Source organism: Haemorhous mexicanus, chromosome 5, assembly GCF_027477595.1.
Source record: "Haemorhous mexicanus isolate bHaeMex1 chromosome 5, bHaeMex1.pri, whole genome shotgun sequence".
In the NCBI taxonomy this organism is placed as follows: Eukaryota; Metazoa; Chordata; class Aves; order Passeriformes; family Fringillidae; genus Haemorhous; species Haemorhous mexicanus.
Window position 1 is genome coordinate 24,658,866 of NC_082345.1, and position 12,529 is coordinate 24,671,394.

Genomic DNA, 12,529 nt, shown 5'->3' on the forward strand with positions numbered 1-12,529 from the left:
CTGACCAGAGATGAACGGCATGTGATTGTCACTTCTGTCATTTGCCTTAAGGTGGAGAGAAACAGATTGGTCCTGCTGCATCAGCCCAGCACATCAGTCTCTGTCTCCAGCTGCAGCCGCTGCCTGAAGCTGCAGAAGGTATTAAATTACTCATGAGAGTGCAACTGTATGAACCCACATCGCCCTGCATCCTGGTGCCAGCATGGGCAGCATGTGTGGTGCCCGAGATCTGCACTTTTCTTTGGAGCAGGAAACTCCTTGGAGATCTCTGAGGAGCAGTTGTGCCTCCCCATATCGTAAGTCACTTCATTTAGGTCTTCACCATTTGAAACCAGGTGGTTAGTGCAAAACACATCAGCTCTAACTTCCTCTTGTCTTGCTCCATTCCTCTGCACATCTTTCTACCCAGCCTCTTTCTGCCACATTCTTTCACTTCACTTGACTTGCCCTCTGTAGTCCTCCATCTCTGCTCACCCACAGTCTAGGCAAGGCCAAAAGCCACACAGGTGCCATTCACAACTGCACAATTTGTGGCACCTTCCACAGCTGAGGCAGCCCCACGGATGAGCTGGCAGGACCTGCATGCTGGCATCAGAAACAACAGCTACATGTGCCAATGGCCAGTGCATCAAGAAACCATACAATCACAGAGCAATTTCTTTTGGAAGAGACCTTAAAGATCACTTAGTTCCACTTCCCCTGCCATGGGCAGGGACTCCCACTAGACCATGTTGCTCAAAGCTTCAGCCAACCTGGCCTTGAACATTTCCAGGGATGGGGCATCCACAACTTCTTGGAAAAACCTGTTCCAGTGCCTCACTACTCTCATAATAAGTATTGTTTTCCTTAACTCTAATACAAATACAATTTCTAATGCAAATACAATTTCTAATACAAACACAAATACAATTTCTCTTTTCCCAGTTTAAAATCATTACCAGTTGTCCTATCCCCTCTCCTTTCTTGTAGACTCTACTTAGTTACTAGAAGGTGCTATAAGGAATCCCTTCTCTTCTCCAGGAAAGGAGAGACAGTCTCTTAGGCTGTCTTCATAGGAGAGGTTCTCCATCCCTCCTATTATCTTTGTGGACCTCTGGGCCCACTCCAACAGGTCCATGTCCCTTGTATGTTGGGCACTCCAGAGCTGGATGCAGCACTCCAGAAGGGCTCTCATGAGAGTCGAGTGGAGGGGCAGAATCCCCTCCCTTGACCTACTGGCCACACTTCTTTTGATGCAGCCCAGGATACAGAGCTGTGAGCACACATTGCTGGGTCATGTCAAGCCTCTCATCCACCAACACCTCCAAGTCCTTCTCCCCAGGGCTGCTCTCAATTCATTCCCCGCCCTGCCAATATTTCTTCTTGGAAGCACCCCGTATGCAAGACCATGGACTTGGCCTTATTGAACTCATGAGGTTCATGTGGGCTCACCTCTCAAGCCTGTCAAGGTCCCTCTGGATGGCATTTCTTCCCTCCAGCCTGACACTCAGCAAGGCAGGCACAACCCTTCATAGTAGTGGTGGTTCTCTGTAGCCACTGTCTGTCATCCTCCTAAACAGCCTTTACTGGATAAAAATCACATTTAGGCTTTCTTTATAGACTGGAGGAGTGGGAAGGAGAAATGCCTCTAGAGACTAAGACGTTGCTAGCCTGTCTTTTAAACTGATAATTATCTGCTAGATTTAAGAAAGTCTGATGGTCTCTGACTAATCAGAGGAAACTGCTGAGACTGGGAACTTCTCTTGTTTGGCAGAGACTTTGTCTCTCTGATTCACTGATTCCCTCTGTAACCCTCAAAGCAAAGAGGTGTTGCCATCCCTAGTCTTCAGAGGAGGGCAGATGTAATGTGACTACTCCACCAGAGCCACTCATGGGATATCTTTGAAAAGTAGAGATTTTTTGACCTCTGGTCTCCTGAGCCCTGAGGGAAAGCATGAAACCCAGCTTTTTGTCAACTCCTTAACTGGTAGCACACTAAAAGAAAAAAAACAAAAAACACCAGCCCAAAAAGCTGCAACAATGTCTTTCAAGCCTCTGAAGCCTCACAGTTAGCAATTATCTTTCAAAAGTTATTACTTAAAAAGTAATTTATTATTTTACTAGCTGTTTGGTAAGAGATCAAATAAAGGTGCCTAGTTAAGAATGTTCTTATTTTATTACCATTTGAGGAACTTGATTGGTTACTGAAATGCTGGAGAGAACAGCTATTTCAGCCTCCTGCTGGGTGTAGATTAGCCCCCGAGCAGGCTGCCTGGTCCGGATAGCTCAGTCCTTTATGGGGACAGACTGCCCGAGAACCCAAGCAGCTCTCAGCTGCTGGCAACCTTAGCAAGCATTAGAGATATCAGTTCTTTAGTGATTATCAGTTCTTTGTGCTTCCAGCTCTTTGCTTGCTAAGGTTCTTCAGGCAGGGCAGCAGACGCAAGGTGAGAGAGGACAAGGCAGTCCTGGTGTTCCACAGCGATGGCTTTATTGGGTGGTCGTGAAGGGTTCCAGCGACAGATCTTCTAACCAGAATGGGCTAAACCAGCCCATTATAGAGGGTAAGGGGGATCAGAAATTGTCCAATAGCAGGGGTTAAGGAGAAGTGACCTATGGGGTTACAGAGAGGTAAGCTGGGGTCCAAAAGGCAGAAGAGAGGGGCTAGCCATTCATCGTGACTTGGCATTTCCTATCTTCAAGCTTCTGCCCTCCACCAGGCCCTAGCAGGCCCTGTGCCTGCTACAAATAGCTGAGTAGGAGTTAGGGCTGGGTGAAGCCAGCTAGCCAAGAGTTTTGCATCTGGTTTACAAAAGAGCATGAGTAGGCTGAAATTCCAGGCTGATGAGATGGTCTCCACTATGAGTACCCTTCTTTCTTGGTAGAGAACTCGGCACACTTGACACGTGAGCCATAGGGATGAAAGAGGAGTTTATTTTCTGGAGCACTACAGGATCTCACTTTGCTGGGTTCTGTGGCCATTCCGGCTCCTATGGCAACGATACCAGGATGCTGGTTACTCTCTTTGGATCTAAGCTACACAAGAGCTGACAGGACACCAAAAATGGTCCAGGTTTTATCTGAACTAATGACTTAGAAATGGGAAGCATCATCTCTTAGGTCAAAAATTTGTCTGAGCCATGAAAGTACTCTCCCACCTTTTGCCAAAAGGCTCAGGAGCTGACAAAGGAGACCTGGCACCATGGTCCAAAAAGAGTTCACTTCTGCTCATAAGCCAATACCAGTTCAGTACTGCTGCAATGTTTCAATGATACTCTGCCATGTTCTGCCCCTTCTTCCCAAATCTGAAGTTTTCTGCAGGATCTGCTGCTTCCCAAATTTGATCAATGTTGTTTTGCCTTGTGTTAGCCTGTGAGTCCCCAGATGCACATCCTGCTTGGGATGACCGTGACCCTGACTTCAGTGGGAGCTGCTTCCTCTCACAGACAGTTCCAGCTGGACTCATCCCACAGCCTGTGTTGTATCCTTTGAGGTCTGGGAGCACAGAGACACTCACAGGCGTGTCAGACTGTGCCTGCAACTGCTGTGGAACCCTCCTCAGTGGTTGCTGTGGATGGCTGTGGATGGGTTCTGTGCAGCACCAGGAGCAAAAGAGAGAAGCTTTATTCCAAGGGTGGCAAGAGAAACATCATTGTCCTCTGAGGAAAAGGTGGAGAGAAAGTGAAGCTTCTTCAAAAGCTGCAGGAATTGGTGAGGGGAGGAGGCTTTGAGATGATACATACACATTAGCTGAAAGAATCTTTGCATTCCACAAAGAGTAAATTTCTCAGGGGAAACAAAAATAAAAAAAGAGGGAGAACTGTGGGAGACCTGAAACTGTGTTCACATTTGGAAGACTGCCTCCCTTCCATTTTCTTATTGTCAAAATACCCTGAAAATAACCGCGTTTTTCTTCCTTTCCTACCCCACCCCCAATTAGGAGTTTAAACTAGGAAATGCTGAAGTATTTAATTTCAAATCTTTCAAAATCAAGTTTTTGACATATTTTAAAATAAACTCATAGATCTAAACTACTATTTCAGTTCAAAAGAAGAAAAAAACATTCAAGTAAATCAGCAGTGAAATAAATGGCAAACACTTTTCACTTGGGATTGAACAAATGCCTTGAATTCACCCTATTTTTAGTTTGTTTCTCTCTTTTTCCTGAGTTTCAGTTCCACACACTTTCAGTTTGTTTGACCTTTTTACCATTTCTATTACTCATCCCTAGTTTAGTTTTTCATTTATTTAAATATTAATGAAAGAACAACAGTTACATATTATTCTTATTTCTTAAACAAACCATGTAAATGTCTTGAGGTTGAGCAAACAGTGGAAAGCATTCCATACAGCAAAAGATTTACAGAAATTATGGACAGAAAGCCCCTACTTGGGGAATGAGTAAGTCTGCTGCTGTCTAGCAGAAAAAAATCAGCAGGGAAGTACAGAGCTTTTAGAAACAGCTTATGAATTTACAGCTTGCTAAGTAAATGAATTCTCTGCGTCTCTCATATACATACACTAACTCATTCCCCACACATGCATACATACAGGTCTCTGCTGGAAAGACAGAGAATGTGCAGTCTGCAATGCACATGAACTTTCTGTTTAGAGGAGAAAAGATTTTTCCAATAGGCACAAAATCCCACCCCCTCAGCACCCCTCCTTCCCCTGTGTCTGACACTGACTTCAAGGGAGGAGTTGAGCCAATTATCTTTGAGTCCTACAGAAGGAAAATCTGCAATTTGCCAGTAGTTGTGAGAGAGAGAGGGAGAAAGGCAGGGAGGGAAGGAAAAAAGACTTAACTGCCAAATGTAAAGAAAAGCCCCTTTTATCCTGGAGAGAGAATATTTTAAAACAAATCTCAGACCAGAAGAAAAGCCCGTGGGAAGGGATGAGCCAGGCAAGATCTGGGGAAGCACAGGGTCACCAAAGGCAATATCCATGCCGACCCTGATCTTTCTGCAGAGGATCTGAGGCAGCATAGAGGCAGGGTGGGCCAGCTGGATGCACTCACTACCCTGCACGAGTAGGTGCTGCTCCTGAAATTCTTTCCCCACAGCAGAGGCTACAAAGTACAACTTGCAAGAAAAGGCAGTGGGAGTGGGAGAGACTCTGCCTCTCCTTTTCTTGAACTGAGCCTGTGAGGAAAAGAGCTCATCTGCTCAAAGGGAAAAACTACCACCAGTTCTGAGACTCTTCTTTAACCTAAGTTGGTTGCCTGATCCAGTACTTACATCCATGGGGGAACGCCCTCTGGAGCCCTGCGGTCCTTCCCAATCCTGCTAAGTTCTTGGGAAATACTGGAGAAGAACTGAGCCCAGAACAAGCAGCGTGGGATCCACAGAACAACAGCCTTTTACAACAGCAGCCACCTCTGATTAAAATTATCAGCTTCATCAGACTGCACCAAGACCCAGGACTGCTCCTCCTGGGAAAGAGAGGTAAGAAATCAGCACGGAGTTTGCAGTGAAAGTAGGAAACAAACATGCCACAGGAGTGATTTCTGGTGTGCATGAAAATTACAGGGATACTAGTAGTAAGAAGTGACAGGTCTGTTATGCATGTTACAGTTTGTGTCTGTCTTGTCCTTTTTAGCTGGCTGCAGTGATTAACTGGGGTGGCAAACAGAGACACAACCAGCAGCTGAAGACAGAGGAGTGCAAGGAAGGTAGTTCTGAAGTCTATTCATGAATGGGGAGTTGTAGGGAGAGCACACACCCTGATGGGAGGGTGGAAAACTAAGGTGCAATGGCTCTGGATAGAGTGAATAAAGAATATCTTCCTTAGGTATCTCCCTACAGGTGCTCAGGCTCCAATTTGTCAGTAGCTCACCGGCATTCAGACAAGCGCTCTCCAGAGCATACAAAAGCAGGTTCATTGTCATTCATTCTGATGCCTGCCTATAAAAAGAGAAGTGGTGCTTAGCAGGCAGAGGATAACACAGGGAGTCAAGAGAAATGGAGTTTAATGCTGATTTTGGACCATGGTTTCAGTTTTCTCTGGGCAATTGAGCTATTCCCTTCATTTAGTGTTATTTAGAGATAACATTAATTGCCTGTATTTCTATGCCATTTTGAAATCCCTGCACTGTACCAATATAAAATAATAATATAAACTTTCTAGCATCAAGCCAGTACATAAAGCAGAAGGTACCACCAAGAATTAATCTATGCTTAAGCATTTAATAAACTGGAAGGAAAAGATGTAGATTAAAACCAGCTGGAGGTTGTTTGTCTTCTCATTCTCTTCTGATTGATTTTGCTTTACTTAGTACATGAACATGTGGTGTCTCTCCGTTTCCTTTCCACTGTCTTTAATCTTTTTCACTGTATGAGCCCTGTTCTCCCCCCTGCCACTCCTGGGTGTCAAGGCTGAAGTTTCATTCCTTTTCTGAGCAGGAAAGGAGACAGACTGTGTTGAACTAGAGAAAAACTGGACTGAGGGGATAAGAAGAGAAGGCTCAAAACAAAAATGTAAGCTCCCAGTTCAATGGCACACTCTGAGTCAGGTTTGCAGCAGAGGTGATGAATAGCAACTCCATGAATCAAAATGCTGAAAAGCATATTTTACTTTGAGGGAAATGAAATGCAGTTAAGAAAGCACAGGAGTCCTCTTGACTAAATGCCTTGACAGGTGGAACAAGGACAGTGTAAAGTGGTCAGGTCCCTCAGCACGCATGTTCTGTACAGGACATAAAAGGCATTCACTCAAAATGCGAAACTGTGCTCTCTCCCAGATGCTTTTGCACTGAGTTGTACAGAACTGCTCTCTAGCAGGTGTAAACCACACAGTCCACTTGCCCTCATGCAGCTACACTGGTCCATCACGGCCTGAAGAGCTGCCTCACCTCTAGGTACTGGTCCTGGGTGTAAAGTAGTTTGTGGCTTTTACAACTCATCTGTTTCCCTGCTCTTCTCTGCCAAATAAATAAGCCTCAGAGGGTGAAAATAAGCTTTTTTTTTTGTCTGCCCATGGATGCAAAGCAGTATTGGACTGGCTAGGGATAATGTACATGGCAGTGTTTCAGAGACTGAATATGGTATTTCTGCACTATTGGAGATAGGTCCTGGGGTAAATAAAACACAGAATCCAGTTCAAATACCAGCTGTGCTCCTTGCTGTCATTTCTGCCACAGTAATCCCAACAGTACCATTCTGCATGTGTGTGTCCAACCAAAGTTGTGTTCTGGCATTGATTTGGCTCTACTATCAGGCTGTCCTGCCCTCTGAATGTAATTCAGAGTGTAAGCTACTCCAAGGAGATGATTGCATTTTCTTTTCTGCATTAGGTAGGGCTGAATATGCCATTGTTGTGCTGCAAATTATGGCTATAATAATAAGTAGTTGTGTTTTGCTGTTTCCTTGGGCTATAGCACAGAGCTTGTAATGATGCTGGATCAGAATTCCAGAGACTTCTTTATTTAGCAATGACTGTATCTTCACTGCTGCTTGGCTGCTTAGCACATGTTAAACAAAGTAAAATATTTTAAGCTCTTCCCTGAGACAATTGTCAGCTACATAAAAGCTTTGGAGATAAAAGTCACTCAAGGGAAAGATAGGAATCCAGATCTGGACCCAGAAATGATCTTTTTGTGTACATAAAGTACTTGCATTGTAATATTAAATAAACAACACCTAAGTTAAATAAATGGCACAGTGGGAACTTGAATATTCTTTAATAAGAACCTAGTAACCAAAATAAACTCAGTCCAAAGTGTGTCTTCTTTGCTGAAACAGTCAGCTTTCCCCACACAGGGGCTGTATTTTTCTTTCAGCACACAGTTCATTTGAACTGGTACACTAAAAAAGTCTGAGCAGCAGTTTTTCTTTCCTACCAAAGTTTCCTGCATCTGAGTGCTATGTCAAAATGCAGTCTCCAGGGTCTCTAGACTCATTTTAGATGTCATGGGTTGGAAATCTTGTCTAATAGCTATTTAAGATGGCTGTCCTTCATCTTTTCTCCTGCTTGTACTTAGCACCCGTGCTTAGCAAAGCCAGTGGCACCGGCAACATCTGTATGTATAAAGACTGGAGCTCCTAAAAAAATCTGTGTTTCTGCAGTTCCACCTATCGACAGCCATCCTGCTGCAACAATGATAGTTTGCTCATAGGGAGTTCCCACACTACCAGGCCAAACAGCAGAATTAAAATCTGGTTTTTAAAAGGTTACTGGAGGCAAGATCTTTGAATTTATCACCAGCCAGTGCTATTTTGTGGCTCACGCTCCCTGCATCAGCAATAAATATTGCATGGGACCAGCTATTTAAAGTTACTGAGATGTCTAGCTTGCACTGATGTTAAGCATGACTCTTGTTTCTGTCTGACTTTTGGCTGATCTCAGAAAATTAGTATTAAGCACAGCTCCTATTTAGGCAACCAAATGAAGTGATCCAGGTTCTAATGGCAGCTGCAGTGGCTGTAGTATATTGGGGAATGTGACCTCTGTGTTTATGTATCTAAATGAGAACCAAGTTCTACTGAAAAATCTGGTAATGTGTAAGTGACACAGATGGTGGGAAGGAACTTGGTGTCTCAGATGAAGAGCAGCTGATAAATTCAGCCCTTAATGTTTAAATGTAACAGAAAAGATAAATTCAAAAGCATGTTATTTTCAGTGTAAATGCCTTCTTATTGTGCTACTTTAAAAGAAAAAAAAAGAACAACAACAACAATAAAACAAAACCAAACCAAAGCAAAAAACCCACTCACTGAAAATGAGACTGAAAAGTTCAGGCATTTCCAGTGAAAAAAAATCTCTGTATGGACCACTGATTGCTCTGCTGTGCAGGACTATGCTCCAGAGTGCTCTTTGGCAAGCTTGTGGTGAGGAGCTGCCTTATTTTACTCTCCATTTGGTTTCTGATCTTTCCTGCAACTCTGCTATTTCCTCTTTCAGGACCAAGCAATGATGAAGACTATGTCTGGTGGAAACTGCAACCTGAATGTGCCGGCCAAGAACTCATACCGCATGGTGGTGCTGGGAGCCTCCAGGGTGGGAAAAAGCTCCATCGTCTCACGCTTCCTCAATGGCCGCTTCGAGGATCAGTACACTCCCACCATCGAGGATTTCCATCGCAAGGTCTACAACATACGGGGAGACATGTATCAGCTGGACATCCTGGACACCTCTGGGAATCACCCTTTCCCTGCCATGAGGAGGCTTTCCATCCTAACAGGTGAGAAAGTCAGGGGGAGGCCATAAGGACAGACATTAGCTTGAAAAGTGTAGCCTGGGGATGACTGGTTTTTGGGACATAGCTAAAGGGACTGCATGATTTGCTGCAAGATGCATTTCTATACAGACATATTTCCTGGCTGGCATGTTCCCAGCACTATAAGGAATGCATTAGCCAAGTGGAGAAGTCCAGTGGGTGAAGATCTGAAATTGATATTTTCCCTTATCCATCTACCTTCCCCTCCTGCTTCGTACTTTTATTGATGTCACAAATAAATGGCTGAATGCAATTCTGTGGGTATAAAGACCAGCAAAGAGCAAATTAAGCATGTCATTGTAGGACACATACAGTGAAAAATAAATATAAAATGCACAGAAAGGGAGTTCTGACCAAGAAAGTCCCAAGGATTTTTTTATTCTGAAAATTTCCAGCCTGTTTTCCTTGATTTAATATTCCAGTAGGAGCTTTACTTTTACACTTTCTCCTTAATCTGCATCTAACAAAATGTGTTTAAAGAGAAGAGGAAATGGTGGGACCATTTTGCCTCTTCTCACTGTCAAGACATTCCTGTTGTGAGCTAAAATATATTCTTTAATTATAAAAGTGACATAGATGTATATTCAATCACAGCTCACAATAAACCTTCTTTCTGGATTCACTATCCACCTTTCTAACTGGCCAGTGAAACATGACATTCACATCTGACAAGGCTACAATCCATATTCAGCGAGGTCCTAGAACCAGTTTCTGGGATGCAAATGTGAGCTTCAGTCCATGAAAGGTCTCTTTGCATGTTCCACACAAATGTCATTCAACAGGCAATGATTTGCCTTATTTTCTGCTTCCTATTCCTATTTATATTTTCTATTCCTTCTACAAGTAATTGTAAGTCAGGAAATGTCAAAAGGAAATGCCAGGGGATGTGTGTCATTTATGTATTAGGGGTTTTTCATGGTCTGCTTCTCTTGAGGACATGCAATGACAGCAGAGACTGCACTGAGAAACCTCTCGTTCCTGACTTGGGTGTTCAGGACTGATTAACTGTAAATCTTCAGGTGTACCTTCATGTATTGTGTAATCAAAGGGTTAAGGCTTGAGTGGCTACCAGCTCTCCACTCTTTCTGGTGTCAGAAGAGGGTATGTTTTACACAGAGATACAAATGAAAGGAAATAAAAAGAAGAGCAGTGCAGGAGAGCTGAGATAGAGACATGTCTACAAAAGAGATAAAAGCAGGCAATAACTTGCAAGCCCTGTGCAAACTAGGAATGCAACTGGATATGACTGGAGTAACACCATAGCTAAAAGTCTTTTCCATAGCACTGTAGAAAGATGTGGGGCGTTAAATGAGAAGAACTAAAGTACAGCTGAGTGAATAGGTGCCAAAGGACCAAACACAAAATATGGGGAAGAGATGGAAATAAAAGAATTGCTTTTTAAAAATTTGCTCCTCTGAAACTGGCTGTGACCAACAAGCCATTACAGTATTATTATTTATTTTTTAATTGCAGGGGATGTTTTCATCCTGGTGTTCAGCCTTGACAACAGAGAATCCTTTGATGAGGTCAAGCGACTCCAGAAACAGATCCTTGAGGTCAAATCCTGCCTGAAGAACAAGACCAAGGAATCAGCTGACCTCCCCATGGTCATCTGTGGCAACAAAAATGACCACAGTGAAATCTTCCGCAAGGTACGCACCGATGAAGGTGAGAATCTTGTCTCCAGTGATGAAAACTGTGCTTACTTTGAAGTGTCGGCCAAGAAGAACACCAATGTGGATGAGATGTTTTATGTCCTCTTCAGCATGGCCAAGCTACCTCATGAGATGAGCCCTTCCCTCCACAGAAAAATCTCCATCCAGTATGGTGACACTTTCCAACAGAAATCCTTTCGGATGCGCCGAGTCAAGGACATGGACGCCTATGGCATGATCTCTCCCTTCGCTCGCCGGCCAAGTGTCAACAGTGACCTGAAGTATATCAAATCAAAAGTTCTCAGGGAAGGGCAGTCCAGGGAGAGAGAGAAATGCACAGTCCAGTGAAGGAGGCTTGTGCTTCTGTCTGAAGACAACATCCACATGCAGTGCCTTAAAGAAAAATGGTCTGTGGAAGCAAAGAACAGGCTCGTGGGGTTTATTGAGAAAACCCAACATGGAGAAAGGATAACTTCCTGTGGATTCTGCTGAGTCACAAATGTAAATAACATCATCCTTGAAGATGACTGGGAATAATCATACAGCTGAGATACAAGTGCATTTTTTTGTCTTTGTAATGTAGTTCCTCTTGATTCCCCTTTCTGTTTGAAAAATACAGTCCTGAGAAGTAAAGACATTTCACCCCTATTGTTACAAAGAAAATAGATCAAAAATGTACAGAAGGCATTAACAGTGACCCAGCATGCAGCTCTTGCTAAGAGAGAAGAGGTTATATGTGTATGTGTGTGTGTGTGTGTGTGTGCGTGTGTGCGTGTGTGTATCTCTGTGTGCCCATGTGCATGTCTGCATGCATGTGTGGAGCTCTCATTTTAAAAAGTGGGACTTGCATTTCAAAGAGCAGCAGTCTTAACTGAGCATTCCCAGACTGGGAGTGGACTCTATATATGGATGCATGACTTTCACTCACTTCCAAGGGCACCTGCATTAAGAACTTGGTTTTATGTTTGTTGGAACAGCTACCATTTGATATTGACATGATTGTTGGTTTGTAGTATAGATTTTATTTGGGATTTGTTGGTTCTTTTTATTGTCTGGGGGTGGGTTTTTAGCAAAATTAGATGGCAAATGCATTTGATATTAAACAGTGTCTGCTTTCTACCAGTGAAAGGTGGTTTTCTTCTGCAACACTTTCTAATACATACATTGACTGAAAGTGAAATCATTCTGCAAAAAGCCAATGCATTTGGCTGCTCTGCAAGCCTGGTGTGATGTTGTGTGTTTCTCAAAGCAGCCACACCAATTCCGAGTTTCATAATACAAATGCCACCCTTTGCCTTTCTGGCCAGTGGACTAATGATTCCTTCCTCTTCCTGTATCAGCTGAGAGTGACCAGACTTATATGTAGAATCAGACCATTCTAGAGGCAGGATTGGATTATTTTTCAAAAATAAGAACTGAATGGTTATAGGGCCTGCTCCTTCATATTTCTTCTGCTGACATGCTTCTAGTAATTTTGTTCATGGTTTCCCTCACTGTCCAGTAAATGTTGCCTTGATCATTTGCACTGCAGAAGTCCTTCAGAACAGAAGCCTTGTCCTGGGTGTTCAAACAGGATTGAGCTGACTGGTCAGATAAATCTGGGACTGTCCATTCACTTTCCTTTCTCAGGCATCCTTATCATCGGTTCTCTCCCTGTTCTGCTTCTGGCTCTGTTGTTTGA

At 43.5% G+C, this 12,529-nt stretch overlaps 1 protein-coding gene across 1 annotated transcript; it reads left to right on the top strand.

The window, feature by feature from the left end:
- Positions 1–4,716: 4,716 nt before the first annotated feature.
- RASD2 (RASD family member 2) lies at positions 4,717–11,976 on the top strand. The gene is made up of 3 exons (XM_059846308.1): positions 4,717–5,423; positions 8,878–9,157; positions 10,667–11,976. The coding sequence occupies exons 2-3, from the start codon at positions 8,887–8,889 to the stop codon at positions 11,194–11,196; spliced, it is 801 nt and encodes a 266-aa protein (XP_059702291.1). The 5' UTR covers positions 4,717–5,423; positions 8,878–8,886; the 3' UTR covers positions 11,197–11,976.
- The last annotated feature ends 553 nt before the right edge of the window (positions 11,977–12,529 follow it).